General features: G+C 44.9%; 1 protein-coding gene across 2 annotated transcripts in view; it reads left to right on the top strand.

Moving 5' to 3' along the window:
- Positions 1–2,010: 2,010 nt before the first annotated feature.
- LOC126528911 (uncharacterized) overlaps positions 2,011–17,219 on the top strand; it is a 45,749-nt gene continuing 30,540 nt past the window's right edge. For both annotated transcript variants that reach the window (XM_055069811.2, XM_055069810.2), the window contains exons 1-3: positions 2,011–2,129; positions 3,345–3,524; positions 12,613–12,689. In XM_055069811.2, coding sequence (XP_054925786.1) covers positions 2,066–2,129; positions 3,345–3,524; positions 12,613–12,689 — 321 coding nt within the window. In that variant the 5' untranslated portion in view covers positions 2,011–2,065. The remainder of the gene's footprint in view (positions 2,130–3,344; positions 3,525–12,612; positions 12,690–17,219) is intronic.

The following is a 17,219-nucleotide window of genomic DNA, read 5'->3' as shown; positions in this document are numbered from 1 at the left end:
TCGAAGAGCTCCAATTCTGCGCGGTGGCTCAGTTCTCGTGCAGAGCGGTGGGCTTCCTCTTTCAAGTTAGGGGGGCCCTCGTGGGTGGGGGTGGCGACGTGCGCTGGGAACCAAATGATCGCCGTGGTATCGAAGTGATGTCGACCAGCTCTCCTTAGGGTGTGAAGGGCTTCGAAGGAAATGCGCCTCCGCGCTTAGTTGCGAACTGCGGATTGTGAGTAGCTAAGGTCTACCTCGCAGATGGGATCAGTAAGCGCAAGGCGCAATCGCAGCCTCTTCCGCTATTTGCGGGTATTCCGTGCTGTAAGCCGGGCGTTAAAGTCTACGACTACCGCCGTGAACCGGTGTTGTCGTGTGTATTCTGCCGCGTCCCCGAAGCGCGTAGTCCTCTTCCCACCAAAGGAGCGCAGAAGGGCCTTGGCACTGGCCTGGCGTCTGCCCCCGTTATATTCGTGGTGCATGTATCGAGCGATAGGGGCGACGATCAGCATGTCGCTGAGGTCGGGTGGAATGACCTGTTTCTGACAGTGTTGGACGTGGTAATTGAAGCCGAGCTTCTGCAGGATGTACCGGCGCGTGGCAGTCAGGGACATGCGTTCCAGCTGCGAGGCTCTTTGCGCATCCACGATTTCCTCAAGAGTGTTGCGTGCCCCCAGCTGTAGCAGACGAGTAGTGCTCGTGGACTCCGGTAGGCCGAGGGCGTTCTTGTAAGTCTTGCTTATAAGGGTGTTGAGTTTATCCCTTTGAGTGACATTCCAGTTGCGGAAGGCAGCCTCATAAGTAATGTGACTGATTGCGAAGGAGTGCATTAGACACTTGTCCAGAATTCCGCTGAGATTCTTTATCCAAGAATATGTTTTCATGTCTTCTAGACTCTGACTACGTGTCATAAGAAGTGCCCAGTGCAGGTGTAGCGGTGATGAGGAGGTATCCGTGTCAATAAGTAACAGAAAAAAAATGGGCAGCATGCTACAGTTTTGCAACACGTGAAGCCGAAAGCCCGCTTTAATGCGCTGTTACGCATTATCACGTTGCTGCTTTCGCAGTTCGGCTTCTTCGGCTAGTTTTCGACTCTTAGCTGCGGCTTCGCGCACTCGTATAGCAGGGTCAGACGCGCGCCAACGAAGTTTCTCGTCGACTTTACGTTGCATCCTTGCAGCATGGGATTGAAACGTGTGTAGTTCTGTGTGCTGTGAGCGCTGACAGCCTCAACCTTACGGACGTGTAAGCCATTGCAGTTTCGCTTGCTTACGGGGGTATTAGCCATTGAGAAGGTAACATGTCTTTTTTTTTGTACCACTCGACTAGACACCCCGTTTCTGCACGTTGTATTCTTGATTCCAATGACTGTATACCCTGTTCATTTCACTTCCATGAGTGGTTGCAACATTTGTATTACGAGAGGGATAAGCAACTACATTTTTTTGCTTGCTTAGAGGGGTATGAGCCATTGCTCAAGATGATAGTTTTCGTACCATTGGACCGGACTGTGCACTTTTTTTTTCACGACCATCGGGAGTATGATCCACTTAAAGCTTTGGCTTTCAAAACAGACTTCGGTGCAACATGTGCCCCATTAATGCGTACTTATCTCGCCCCCGGTTTGCTGTGTAGTTTCTATATTTCGTTTTAACCATTATCTTCACGCGCGTCCTAAGCCTGAGGTCCTGGATTTTTCATGGCGATTTATTCAGAGGCAAAAGAGTGTGCCATATTTTCAAATCATTTGTCATCAAATGATAGTGAGTTGCGGCAAAACCTATGGCAATAAATGTAAATCTTTCGGTAGTAGTCTTTTCTAAACGCAGAAGAAATATCAAGAAAAAAAAAGCACTTCATGAACACTCTGCAGCAAATATTATTTCTATTTTATGGTAAATAGCCTTTATACTTCGTATACAAGAGAATGCCTCTTAAGGCTGGAAAATGTGTTTGTTTATATACGCTTAATATGAACGTTCTGTGAAGTTTTGACAGTAAGAGTCATCTCCTTTTTTTATTCCAGATCGGGGAGTGCAAACGTAATTCCTTTTTCTCCACAGTCTTCACAGGCGCAGGCAGCGCCATGATACGACAGCTTGTCTACGTCACTCTCGTACTCAACTGGAGGCTGCTAAGTATCGTGAAAGGTGAGTGGTAACTTAACTGATACCAGCGAACCTTTCACGACGTGACGCAACACTGCTGTGTCGGCTGTGGGTAGGAGTAGCATTCACCAACTCCTACAGCTATCGTACTGAAATGGCGGATTCACCAATATGCGCGAAGTGCAAGTGTGAAGAGACCAGCAGCCATCTTCTGTGCCACTATTCTCGCTTCGATAACCAAAGTGAGACTCTCCAGTGTGCCTTGAATAGACTGGATGGCAGGCCATTTACGGAAGCGAAGAGCTTGGGAGCCTGGCCTCACAGTTCATTAGCCTAAAAAGCAGTTCGAGTACTTTTTCACTACCTGAAGGCAACAGACTTGAGTGCCTGACTATATACATCCTACACCTAAGTTTTTCTCTCTCTCTCTTTCACTCTCTATTCCCCTCCCCACGTGTAGGGTAGCAAACTGGACTCAGTCTGGTTAACCTCCCTGACTTTCCTTCTTCCTATCTCTCTCTCTCTCTCTCTCTGCAGAAATTTCGGGATCCTATACATTCTGCTTGCTTTTCAGTTGCAGAAAATACAATCACTGCAACGAACGGGAGCAATGCGAATGCAATGCTGACGAAATGGAATCGTTTGCCATTACGACAACTGCAACGCTGACTAATTTAGATTTGCCTGGTTAACAAATAATATTCATCGTTATTGAAGAGTCCCTATTGAAGAAAGCTGTGCCACAACGTCGATATTGAAAGAAAACAACCGAGTTTAAAAACAAACAAGCTACTTTTTACACGGAAGTAACTTCAGAAGGCACATTAGCTGATGCAATGTGACTTTAGCACCCACCACTGTTTTTCTTTTCTTACATACTGTGGGCCCTCTTTAATGTACTAGGAATTTTTACACACGTTTTCGTATGAATATATTGAAGATACGCTACAGGGCATGCAAACGAGGTGAATGCCGAAAACGGGGAGCAGTGACGGATCGCGGAAACGAAGCTACTAAGAATATGAGCAAAACTTGTCATTGCTTCACTTTAAACGTCTTAGGTAGGGTTTGCGGACGATTTTTGATAACGCCGCTCACACTTTCTCAAGTTAAAAGTGTTAGATGTTATGCTGTCGTGAATGCCAATTCAATATGAAGGAAAAAGCAGGTTTCGTCTTTTGCATTTGCCTCATTTATTGGGTCAAGTTATTTCTTGTGTCTGTCTTTGAAATTCACAAATTTTCTTTCTTTGTTCAGGTTCGAGCTGTGAAAACGATGACCAGAAACGTGTTTACTGCACTAAAAGCGGGTTGATACGTCAAGACATGTGCCCCAATGTCGCACGTGTCTCGTGCAGTACCGGGACTTGGCCATGCGCGTGCAAGGAACCGCTTCTCAGGAGTTCAGATGGAGTATGTGTCCGTAAAAATAAATGTGGTAAGAACTGTTAATACATATATATAATATAGCATGCTGCAATAGCCCAACGCCGTTGCGGAATAAAAAAATAAATAAAAAGCCATGCGGATCCCGCGCACTCTGGAAATGGATCTTAGCGAAGCTTTCTGTGCCGTTTACTTTGATTCATGATCATTTGTGGTGATTTCGACGGCTAACGTTTATTTACTTCAGCGTTTAGCGCAATACGAGAGTGGTGAGTTGATGGTAAATGTTTGCTTGCGACACCATTGCTGCTTGTTTGCGTAGTACACAGAACACACAGAGAGAGGAGTTGCTTGAGGCGTTGTTGTGCGCCATTGTTCATAACCTCCGAGAAGGTTAACATTGCCAGTGCCTCACATGGCGCATCGCATCATGGCAGAAATGTTAAACTTTGTTGGAACTATAGGGCTGTGTGTGGCAAAAAATACAATTTCATTATGAGCCACACCGCAGTGGCGGACTGTGAAATAGCCTCCCCACGTCCTTGGGTTCTTTAACATGCACCTAAATCTAAGTGCACGGCCGTTTTTTTTGTATTTCCGCCCCGCCGTAATGCGGCTGCCGCGGTCGTCATCAGACCTTTCACCTCGAGCAATGCAATAGCCTCAAAGCTACTACGGCGGGCACAGAAATGCTGATCTGATGTGCGCTTGTTTCCATTTTGTCGCCTAGAGACTATGCTGCTTTAATGCGGCGTTGCGTTTTCATTGCCTGCGTCACTTGTAGGCTTGACAAACTTGCACGGTGTTTATTTTCAGAAATAGCTGAAGCGTACTGGACCACACCTTAAACTTTTATTTGCCCAGTTTGCCAGCAACCACGTGCCGTGTTTAATAGTAGCATTTCCTTGCCTTCTTACGCAACCTTTTCCTTCTCGATCCCTACCCCTATGCATGCGAGCTGCGAACGAAGAGCGGAGGAGCTGTTTGTTATTCACTCATTTCGTGATTGCGTCAGTCTATCGATTTTCTACGTTTTTACCATGATTCCTCTCTACTATTCTACTTTCCCTCGGGACTCGCGCGTTAGTAGAAAGGAAAGCTCTGCAGTTTCTGTTGCCACGTTCATATGACACTTATACAAATGAAATATGTTATCAACAACACAGACAGCGAGTAACTAACCAGCAACACACGCATATCTTTATGCAGCAACTGCAGTGCCACTGTATATTTTGATTGTTTTTCCCTTTTGCTCTACGCTTGAAGCGCACGCATTTTCGCAGGCGACACCAAGTTGCTTTGTTTTACCTCTTTCTTGTACCTGTGTGAAAGCTTAAAGGGAAAATCATACTTGTGGGATCAATTCCTTGTTTGGCGCCGCCGTTTAATAGCCGCATGATCGCGAGTCTCTTCAGCATCAACTCGCGTCAAAAAGTGATATACGCGAATTTATTCTAAGACACAGGGTGCCAACTCGCCCACGCAGCGTTTCATTCCAACGGATGCTCTTTGTATCTTGACTGCGTCTCTAACACAGCATTTCGATAATCATTTTTTTTTGTGTTCCTCTTACACGTTGTCGTCCCTCTTTTAACAAGGTTTCAACAAGCTTTTAAATTTTAATGTTTTCTTCCGTTTTTGCGTTCCCAATCTTCACTTTGGCGTGGACGTCACATAACACGTGACAATGTCGCTCCACTTGGTGTAGCGCAGACCGAGAGCTACCGATGGAAACCGCAGGTGCACCATTGGCTTTGTTGGGACCCCTACACCGTAGGCGCATGTATTTCCTGAGCAGACGGTTTGCCAGCTCACAGGCTTGCTCTTGGCTTCAAATACTGCGGAGCACGAAGCTCCTGTCAATCCAAGCCACCGTCTCTCTTTCACAGACCCCTAATGGCTCCACGTTATTGTTTGTAGTCATTATAAACGCAGCACCCACGGAAGGAATCAACGAATTTGCGTTGAGCCTTTCTAGGAACCTTGAGATTTAGCTGACAGAATTGCACCTGCCTTTCGTTGGCTAAACAGTGCATTAGCACAGCCAAACGCAGTTATTCTGCTACTTTAGCAGCGTTTCGCTCATTGGCTCACTTTTCCCTCTGACTGGCCTGAATTTTCTTGATACATAGCCGAAGTTCCGTGCAAGGTAATCCTCTGTGACAAAAAGAATTACCTTTCCTAGGTTTATGCCGGTAGTCTAGTGTTGCATTCATATACCTGAATGTCCCTGCTTCTTTATGGGGAGGGCGCATCCTGGCAGGCTCTCCAGATGTTGATGAACATGTTGAGTTCAGGATTGCTTTACTACAGGGAACGAGCTGTCAAGCACATGTACACCACAAGGGATACATTCTGGTTCACGGAACGAGGACACAATAGACAAAAAAACGCATATGGCTACAGTTACAAGTGCAGCCTTACACACACGCCTAAGGCATTATGAACTTTCCCACTCGCCGGAATGTTCCCGCGGCGGTTGCCGTTGCGGTTAACGCGGTGAACGGCGCTGTGGACACGCCAATGATCTGTCGGTAGTCTGCACACGCACTTTACAGTAGATCGAGCATTGGCGTCTGCTTTTGTTCCCATTGGTACCCCACCGGTACCACTAGCAGAATGTCTGGCCACCCCACTAGCAGAATGTCTGGCCACTCCTGGCCAGAAGGCCTGGCTTGGCGCCAAAGCCGGCATACTTGTCAGACCTTAGCCATGAGGTCGAATGGACGGGCAGCCGGACATCAGGCCGCAAGAGCAGCTGGCCACCATTTCAGCAGGGCGAGGAGTTGCACCAAGCATCAATTACAGCTGGCCACTGGTGCGCAAGCAGGCAGGAAGCCATGGACTCTACGACGCCGCTAGGTCAACAAGCACTGATACGTCGCCTACCAGGTGTTCACGCCATTATTATACTCCGTATTCGAGGGCCATTATCTCTTGGAACGCCGGTAAGCGACCTGTTGTGCCATGTTCCTGACGCTCATTCTCTCACGCCACACATGATACTTCTTGTCGGGGCCGTAGAAACCCCCATCACGTTTCTGTAAAAAGAAATGCTGGGCCAGACTGTAAATTAAAAACATGATAAATAAAGATTTAGCGACTCCTAGGCAGAATGTTTATTGCTATTATTGCTGAACCAAGGCATTTGATTTGATTTGAGCTTGTTGGGTGTGTTGGTTGAGCATTGGGACAGTGTGCACGCTCATAACAGATGTGGACGAAAGAAGCGCAGTGACACATGTAGTGTACACTTTCAACTAGGTTATTTGAAAAGCCTGTCATCAAATGTATTACACAAATGGGGCACTCGAATATGTGCACTGCACTCAGGTGGCATTCCAAAAGTAAATTTCCTTTTACATCAACCTTACGGAACCTACGGACTAATACCTTTTTATTTTTTCTGGCGTATCTTCTTCGCCTCGATAATAAGCCTTGTATATTAATGACGATTGCGAGCTCGAATTGCCCACCTATCAAGCATTCAAGTACAGGTGCAATTTTTCCAGTAGATTGCGAGATGTCCGTTCGTTTCGTTCCAACAAATATTCTTGTATTGAATTATATGCTCATTTACGCAATGACCTGTTTGCCCGATATATACCATTGCACAGGAGAGCGTAATTCTATGAACTACCCCCGTCAAATGCTGAACATCAGTTTCTTTGTGGTTCCCAGTGCGACCGGATGGCTTTCTGCTGCATTTATCAGTTAGCTTACACAGCCTTTACAACTTCAGGGAAGCGAAAAATACGACCTTACCATTCCACCGTCGCGCTACTTCCGTAAGGTTGTGTGATGCCCGATGAATGTACGAAATTACCATTTACATTTCTTTCTGTTTCCCTTCATCGCGCCGTTGCTTAGAGGAAGAATGTTTCCTGTATCTTTTTAATTCTGCCTCAGCCCGCAAAACTAATCTGCGGTCATGGTAGCCAAAATCCTTCAGGCGAGCAACTTGCCCCTTGAAACACGGCTGCGCCCTAAAGGGCATGATCTTTATGTACATTCGAGTAAAAGTGTTAAAAAGAGACGCACGCGAATTTCTTCTGAGGTGCGAACTCGCCCACCCAGCTTTTAATATAGCATTTATTTGTTATGCTTGCATGACGAGCTTCGCAAGACATAGTCGGTTTCCTTCGCGTGGGTTTGGCTAATAACTCCAGCACGTTTGTTTATTCAATGGAAGTTCGTAACATCACATATTTCTAAGATGTGCCTAAAATTTATCAGGTTCCCATCTACTTCAAATTCTGAGGTAGCCTAGATTTTCTCGAAAGGAGTAAAACAGTCATCCACAAGCTAGAAAATTTAAAAACATTCTATCTTTCAAAATTAGGGCAAAGGCGGGTATGGGCCTTGCCTAAAATTATTTGTTTAAGGGGGGATGATAGACAACACCTTTAAAGAAGCGTTTTCCCTATTTTGCTACCACAAAATACATCATTTGACGACAATTAAATTCTTTAATTTTTATGTCAGAACTAGCATTAAGGTGCTTCAAATGTGGCCCAAGGTTGCTTCCCGCCTATAAAAATTGCCTGGGCCTTGAAGCGATTTCACAGAACTTCTTCAAAACAACTACAAATGTGCAAAAAGTTGTATTTTTTCCTATACAACTGAGTATTTTCCTTGATAGATGATTCTATCGTTATGGAGTTTATAATATCCGACAGAACTGTCATTGCTGACCGCAGTTGGCAGCGCGCTCGTTTGTGCACTCGCAATTTCGCTCACCGTGGTTAAAGTACTCTAAATCTTTCCATAACGAAGCCGTCGCGTTCATGGCGTCAAGATGCTCAATCACTGAATGTTACCCGGCACCAAAAGTACTGCATCAGGTTCTGGGAAATTTTAAAGTTTGCAATTTTAGCCGGCACCTTTTTCGACCTAAAACAATACCGCAAAGGTGACCATGTTTCACCATTAGTTTTGGGACTGTGGGTCCCATGCAGAATGATTATTAGAAGTGTGATGGTTTGGGCTAGTTGGTTTTTCATGAGAGTGTGTGGTCCTGAGCGAAGCCTTTTTTCTATATAACACCTTGTATAAGACAATAAAATTTCAGTTTGCAGTGCGCTTTTCCTCGTATTTTCCTGTGTCCCTGTCTCGCTGCGCACGGCACCACGCAGTCTCAGAATGTTTCATTGGGAAGCTCACACGCATTTCCAAAGTTGATCTCTGCGCACGGGGGCCTATGTCACCTCTCTCCGCTGTATGTTTTAACCTCTGTGGAAAGGACAAAGCCACTGACGGTGGACAAGCGCTTTACTTCTGCGCACACGGGGTCTGTATAGAGAGAGCTTACGTGAGCGAGGGAAGACCACGAGACACCTGACACAAGGCTTGAGATAGAGATAAAGAATGCAATAATGGAAATATAATGCACCACGTTAAGGTGCTTGAAAACTTGCGTAAAGCCGCGTTGCGCACAGCGTCTGACAACTCTCAAGGTGGCCGCTGAGAGCAGTGTGGAGATCATCAAGCGCACTGGTGAATTAGCTGAATCGTAATGATCTCTACATTGCTCCCACCACAGAATTCCTGATATTCTGAGATTTATCAGTTTGCTTGATGGACACTCTTCATGGCACCATATCACGCGGTCATATATAAATCGTGCACCTTGCCAGTTACGAAGGCTTTCTGTGAACTTACATATTCCATATAAAAATTAAGTATCCAAGTGATTTAGTAGAAGCCAAATCTTTCATGCTTCTGCCTCCCTGCTTAGGATACAAGGTATTTATTTTCACAAATGCATAATTAGCTAATGTCAATTCGAATAACACTTTTTACGTCACGGCACATGAAACAGGAAAAAGAGTTCATGAGTCTTAAAAAATATCTGCACCAGCAGGACTACCTCTTATTACAGAATCTGTGACACTTGTAACAAAAAGTGGTTAGTGTAAAAATTTGTTAGCTAACTGTCAATCTAACGCAGCTATGCAGAATCAAAACCATTTAATTTTTAAGGTCAGAATTCCTTTTCTTTTGCTGTGAAATGCATAAAAAGAAGAAATGCTATACACTACTGATTAGTTCACCATGGTACAAAACCACATTAGAATAACTTGGGCCCTTCAGCCACACTTCCGGGACTGAGGCGTAATGAATCAAGTACCATACGGTACGATGAGAAGAGGAAATTCTTGCTCCTGTACAACATAGACCATTCATTACGCTTCGAAGGAATCCTGAGTATATAATGGAGTGAAAATAATTGCGTTATCTACATCGAAAAGTAGTGTACACGCCTCATTTTCTATATCATATTGAAAAAAAAAAAAACTCCTGAGTGCGTACATTTTCACACCCCGTAAGCTATTCTGAGAACATCCTCATAACATGACCACAGTTTTACATGAACATCGCGGCATTCTACCTAGTTGTTGCGGTGTCTTAGAATTGCTAGTCTGTTATAGGTTGCTCGTAGCCTGGTTCGGTTCCCATGCATAAATGTGTTGCGGGCTATGACCAGATTAGTACCTTCTGAATAGTCTAAATGCACAAATCTGAATCTAACTCGCCATTATATGCTTAAGTTGTACAGCCAACCACAAGAGTTTACGGACAACAGGGTTTCTGAAAACATTCAATTTCCGACGAGCCTGTAACAATAGTTAGTAAAACCGAACATCGCAATTAGTTCACGTAGAGGCTGTAAATGCCAATACTAGGCTGCGTTGTGAGGCTCCGCAGATATTCAGCTTTTTGTCAGATTTCGTGCATGCTCCGTAAAATTTTGGGGTCGAGTGTAAAGTTTTATCGACACTGACAAAGTTTCGCATGACAACACAGTATCACTCGGGCCCTTTTAAATATGTTGCAGAAACCAGAATTTGAAAGCACTTTCTCTGATAGTTATACTGCTTCTGGGTTGTTGTTAGCACAGCATACTTAAATATTGAGCAGGAATTACCACTCGCAAACCTTCCTTTTATGAAGAAATGCCTGCGCCCCTCCCATCATTTTAAGTGCAAAATTCCTTTAGGCTCCACCATTATGTTGTAACTTCATTTTTTTATATGAATGCTTTAGACTTTCACAAATTTATTGTTTACTGTAATTTTCTCTGATGGGTCACCTCTGTGAACTTACTGAGTGTTTGTGTTTACCCTTATATTGCGTCGTAAAGTGAAGGCCAGAAACCTCGTAATCAAATTTGATGGTTCAAGGTACAACCGTACGTCTGTTTCCTAGTATTTGCGTAAACTATAAGCCACATGTACAGTGAAGCTTGGCTTGTCGTTGTCGTAGACATTCTAACTGCAGTAGAGTTCTCTGACTAGCGTTGTGTGGCAGCCAGAACGTCGAAACATATATTAGCATTGGAACAGCTGGAACAGAATTTCTTGCACTTGGGCTTAACGACTGAAATTTTTCTGGAATACTTGTAACTCTTCCACGAGCCGGAACGCCCAAGTGGGGTGTTTGTGCTTGAATAACCAAGCTTCTTGAATTACTATCGCAACATAGCAAGCATGCCTGAGCGTGAATAAAGCGACGAGATATTGCAACCAGTGCTTTAGTGTGCTATACAAGCAGTACTTATCACCACTTCTCCTACACTGGCATGATTACTTATGCACTTCTTCATCACTTTGGATAGAATGACCCGTTTTGTGTCACCGATTGCCCAGAAGAAGAAGTATTTTAATGATTGGAAATGTAGAGAGGTCGACAGGATAATGGAGCATCTGGCCTGCTACTCTACGTAAGGGAAGGGGAAGAGGGGAAGAAAAAGGGTCACAATGGGGGATGATAATGGGAGGAACGAGGTGAATGACACATTACACAATTGGTATCACAGGCGTGAGTCCAGGCCCGTGTCACCTAGAAAACGTGAAAGTGCACGCATTGTCTCTGTCGTCTGCCAACTCTGTGGCCACGCGCCTAGCAAGAGGTCCTCCGACAGTGGTCCATTGTGTAAATGTCTCAATGTATCTGCCAATATCAGTCTTTCTCGCGCATACTCAGGGCACACCACGAGCACATGTTCTATAGTCTCTACAGCGCCACACACTGAACAGTCCGGGGAGTCTGTCCGTCCAATAATGTGCAAATATTTGCGCGTGAAGGCGACGCCTAATCGTAGTCTGTGTATCAGGCATGTATGAGGGCGTGGAATTCCACGCAGAATAGGAAATTTCATATCGGGATCCAGACTTTTAAGGCGGACGTGACGAGCGTCTGGCTGGGCCCAGTATCTTCTCGTCGCACTCCTCATTAATTCCGACAGGAGGCATGTGACGTCCGGTCTGGAGAATGGCACTACAGTTCGCAGGCCATTGCTGAGGGCGCGCCTTGCTGCAGCATCGGCCATCTCATTACCGTTGAGCCCACAGTGTCCCGGGATCCATTGGAACACTATGCGGTGGTGTTTTTCTTGAGCGTATGAAAGTAGCTCGGTGATCTGCAGGGCCAGAACCTGATATGCGGTGTGGCGCAGGAAGCATCTCAAAATTTGCAGCGCGGGTTTTGAGTCCGTGAAAATGCACCACTCTTGAGGTCTTTCCCCGCAGATGTGGCGAATCGCTTCCCGAATAGCCACAAGTTCTGCAGCGGTTGATGTTGAATTATGGTCTAGTATGAAACCTCGAGTCATCTGTTGGGCTGGTATCACCACAGCTGCTGTCGATGCCTTAGGTGACGCGGAGCCGTCTGTGTAAACATGAACATATGTCTGGTATTCTGACCAGATTTACGCGAGAGCAAGTTGTTGTAGTCCACTGACGGGAACCAATGATTTCTTTAGTATGCCGGGGCCCAATGTTTCGCTATCTCGGAGGGCTGAAACGTGAACGCGGCCATGTGTGGGATATTACATAGATCCGGCCGCCATCATATCGGCGACATTTCAAATCTATGCTCCGAAGGTAACGCGCCTCTCGTAAATGGTGATAATGAATGCCATCGTAGCTGTTCATAGTCTGGGTGCGCAGAAGTGATGTGGTATAGGCTGTGTGAACACACGGTTTACATATAGAGATAATAAAACAGCACAGTTAGACGCGCGTTCCATAGAAATAGTTTACTCGAGAACTTTTATCCAGAAATAACAACGGCGCTGCATATTAAGTGTTATGCTTAGAACATACAGTGAGTTTTCAATTATAGTTTGCCCTTTTCAGATCCAAAGCACAGGAAGCCGAAACCCAGAACTACAAAGTTTCCTCGTGGAACTTATATTCCAGGAGCAGCCATGAAGGTACGCTTCTGCATTTACGAATTTGTTCGTTATCTTTTCAAAAAAAGGATCAGGCTGCCACTACTATCGCGCGTAAAAATAACGCTGTAAACTTTAAATCCAGTTTATATTTCCGCCAGAAACGCTGGAAGGTTTTTACGAATAAACGCCATATCCGGATTGTGGCAAGTCTTCTTGAAACACCATGCAGCAGCAATAGATAATAATATAAATCAAAAAGAAGTGCATCGCAATCTCGAAAACTGCATGAAAATGCATCCGCTCGGTCACTGGCATCGACTGAACAACACTTTTTTACTTAAAAGAAAATACTCCGTAGTGATTATTACATACGCGAAACTATAGCATCACCCGTTTGATCAAAAGATACATAATCAAATTGCAGAAACTAGGCAAAAACAAAATTAATTGGGCATCCATCAGAGATAGCATCAGGAATAGCTTGTGAGTGATGAACGCTGGAGTAATCTTTGTTTAGGCGGTGTCATTTGTGGGGCGTTTCTTGCCATGAAAGGCAGAGTGTTTGCATGCGCTTGTTCAAAATGCCTGATAGCCTTGCGTTCGCTTTGTTACCAGTACAAAAATGAAGCAAAAGTGCAATGCATTATGCATTTGTTTTTGGTAATACTGTTTTGGGAAATGAGGATCATCTTGTAGGCAATAAAAGTATCGAGGTTTGATGACAGGTTGTAATTATTTTTGCCCAGGACATCCTTATTTCGGGCAATAATGACAGCTCAAGTAGGTTATAAATTTTTTCCAATGTGTACAGAATTTCACACCGTATGGATTTAACAGTAAAGCTCTGTTTGGGTTGTCTCCGTGGAGTTGCAGCCGAATGCTGTAAAGTGCTAATGCTGCGCTCTTAAGTGCCTAATGCGCCAAATGATCCTAGAGTGGTACCCAACGTGATGGATGAAACACGGAGTGAGAGAGAGAGGCACTCGTGGTCTTATGCGTTACAACGTTTTCGGAAGTTGGGAAAATGCGAAATTATTACGTTTTCATAAATTCCATCAAAATAAGCTCCAGTTCATTCTACTTTGGTAGTCCCAGCACGACAGCTAGATTTATTCTAATGGTAGCTTACTCCAGGCTAAAAACAGCTGGACAAATCTTCACGCTAGAAACTGCATATAAGCAGAATATTCAGCAACGTAATGTAGACGGGAAAGAGAACTTTCATAACATCTACGTCAATAATTCTGTAGTTCATCCATCACGCATTTCTTACAATGCATTTGCAGAACCTTAGGTAGCAACTACTAACCATTGGCTAAAAATTAAATTCGGGTATTATACAACGCGCTTAACTTATTATCTTATGAGGCACGCAGTAGGGCGATTTAAGATTAATTTTGTCGTTCTGAGTTTATATAACTGCATCCACTGCACGGTAATATAGTGCTGTTGCATTGTGCCCCCATCGGTATGCGGGTCCCGCACCCGCGATTGAACTCCCAATCTCAAGCTCCGTAACGCAACGCAATGGCATAGCCACTCGACTACCGTGGCAGCTATAAACCGTTGCTTCCCTTTGAAGAATTTCTATATTGTAACGTTTAAGAAAAACATATGGTACATGTCGCCCCGAATATAGTAACAGAACATTCAGCAACGACGACTTTCATAACTGTAAGGTGTCGGCGTTACATACAAAAACAAAAGTCAATGCAACACATCGCCACGTTAATCAGTATAATTACCATCTTCTGCCCGCCCCCCACCCCCACTACGAGAATACGCTGGACGCCGTTAATCACCATTCACCCAGGACCGTGGAGGCGGTGCGCGCTTGGCGGCCTGGAGCTTGACCGGTATGCAGGGGCCCAGGCAAAAACAAAAAGCGATCCAAGTAACGAGCCAGAAAGACGAACGTTTAATACATTGCTATAGAGCGGTCAGCTAACAAGCTTTCCCGCAGAGAGTGACACACCGCCAAGCTTACTCAAACGCTTAAGGCTGAAGTCCGTTGGCGGAGGCGTCCTTCGCGGAGTCTAGAAGGCCCTCGCTCAGGAGGAGAGATCGAACGCATTTCACACTTGCGGCCGCCGTCTGTACACGCAAGCCAGTTCAACGAATTCTCTCAAAGCCACTGGCGCAGCAGAGTGAGAGGCACTGAAGCGCACACATGCACACACAGACACCACCGGCGTCTTCCTCGCGGAGGAGGAGAAGAAACAAATGCACACGCGAAGCTTAACCGCCTCGGTGGCTGAAGAGCGACAGCACTGGCGGGCCTACGCAAACGTCATGGAGCCGCGTACTCCGGGGGAGGGAGGCCATAATGCGTGCACAAACCCTAACGTCTTTTCGTCATTGCGGCCTCCTAAGCGTTTCTTTCTGAACGGTTAGGGGTAGCTCGGCGTACTTAAACCGCCCGAGCTTTCGCCGTTGCTTCGACAGCGCGACATGGAATTCTTCGCCACGCAGGCCAGTCGTAACAGATTTCCCCGCTGGAGAAGGGAGATACTGATGGACGGAGGACTGTATCCGCTGTCCGCACTAACTGCGCTGGTCGTCATAGCCGCAGGTGGTTGTCCCACAGCTTGCATCCGGTAGACAATTCGCGAATGTCTTCCGACGGACGTTTCATTCCGCATTGAGAACATCGCTGAAGGCCTTGCGAGGTCGAGCTGCAGTCAACGGTTCACGGCAAGCGTCCGTCGGAACTACGCTGAAAACGGAACCACTCAGCCGGCAAGCACTAGACATACCCTCGCCAAGCTTCACCAGGCTTACTTCCCCATTTCAAAGCCACGCTAAGAACTCAAATGAACGCAGCACCACTAATATCACACATGAAGTTGTCGCACTGCAAAATATTTTCTGGACGACTATTGCAAAAGAAAAGCCACAGCTCAAAAACCTGTCTCGTGGAGAAAAATAACACAAAGTTGGTAGTATCGAGCTCATTCGTCCCTTAAGGGTTTTGACTTGAGCCATCGGCTTTGTCTTCGAGGCTCCCGTTTTGTTACCCACCCCGAAATATTTTTCTACTAAGTAAGGCTCCAGGGCAGGAGACCATTTCTGGAAAATTTTGTTAGCAGTTGTCGCAGAATGGTGAGATCATTGACCTTTCTCAAAAAGTCTAAGAACATGTCCATGTCCATGTGAACATGTCCAAGAACAAAAATTCTTAGGTGTTTGGCTTGACGAACATTTATCTTGGAGCTCGCATATAAGGATTCTATGCAATGACCTTTCTAAATCTGTCGGTATCATTAACAGGATAACCCAGCTGATTCCGCTTTGACTCAAACAACAGTTATACAATACTCTCCTTTACTCTAAACTTTGCTACGGGGTCTTGGTTTGGGGTACAACTTCAAAAACAAACTACAACAAATTAATTATTTTACAGAAACGAATCCTTCGTATATACTGCAACAACCATGGCCGTTTTGTAGACCTTGAAACAGCTCCATTATTTCAATATTACTCTCTTCTTCGAGCAGACAGAATATATTATAAGAAACTTCTGATGACCATACACAAACAAAAATTATTCACCAACATAGACGACGATGAAATACCTCGTGATTCACTGCGCTGGAATACCAGACACTTACCGAAAACATGAACAAATTATGGTAAACAAACATTCATATATCAGTCGACAGAAATAGTAAACAAGGTAGGAGAACTGTTAAACTTTAGTGCTTCAGAAAGCTCCTACAAAAGACAGCTTAATGCATTATTACTCGCCGATGACATTTGCTTTCACTAATTATTAACATTTTCGTTTTATTGCATCTGTGTATAGGCATGTATGTCCTAACAAAGAGTGCATACTGATAGAATTTGTGCTAATGTTTATGCGGCTTACTCGTTCTAACGGAGAAATATTGTAATCATTTTTGTTACTGAAATTATGATCTCTTGTGCGAAATGTGTGTACGTTATATGTGTATTCATTTGTGCAGATTTTATCCGCTGTTGTAACCATGGGGTCTGGGACCTCTGTCAGGCCTTCGTGCCTTTAGTTCCAGTCTCCCCTCGCTCGGACGAGAAATAAAGTACATATGATGAAAAAAAAAAAGTCGCAGTGACTTTAGCATACGATAAAGACGATGAAGGCGAAAGCCGGCGCGCTCACGATACATTCATTACATTAGTTGACATTTTCATTCTAGTGGGCTGTATACTTCCTATTAACTTGTTTCCTCCCACCAAAGGTCGAGGGTCCGAGTGCCATAATTAACAGTAATTTGATTAACTGTATATTAATTACGGTCGCCTTAGTTAAAACCAAGCGTAGTGGGTTCGACTCTCGACCTCCATCATGTCTTTTGGAATCAAACTTGAAGATAGGACTTGTTCACTCATATCTCCATGTTAGGTCATGGGTTCGAGTGCCTTAATCAACTTCGCCCTAATTAGCGCCATGTTCGAGGGTTTCACTCCCAGCAAAAGTCGAGTGTTCGACTGTCGACCTTCACGATGTCAATTCAAGTCGAATTTGGAGATATCGCCACTTTACCTATATCTCCAAGTAGGTTCGACGGCCACAAAAGCTCCCGGGTACGA

This window comes from Dermacentor andersoni, chromosome 8 (genome assembly GCF_023375885.2).
Source record: "Dermacentor andersoni chromosome 8, qqDerAnde1_hic_scaffold, whole genome shotgun sequence".
Classification (NCBI taxonomy): Eukaryota; Metazoa; Arthropoda; class Arachnida; order Ixodida; family Ixodidae; genus Dermacentor; species Dermacentor andersoni.
Note: the sequence above shows the minus strand (reverse complement) of the source record. Positions and strands in the feature narration are given on the sequence as shown.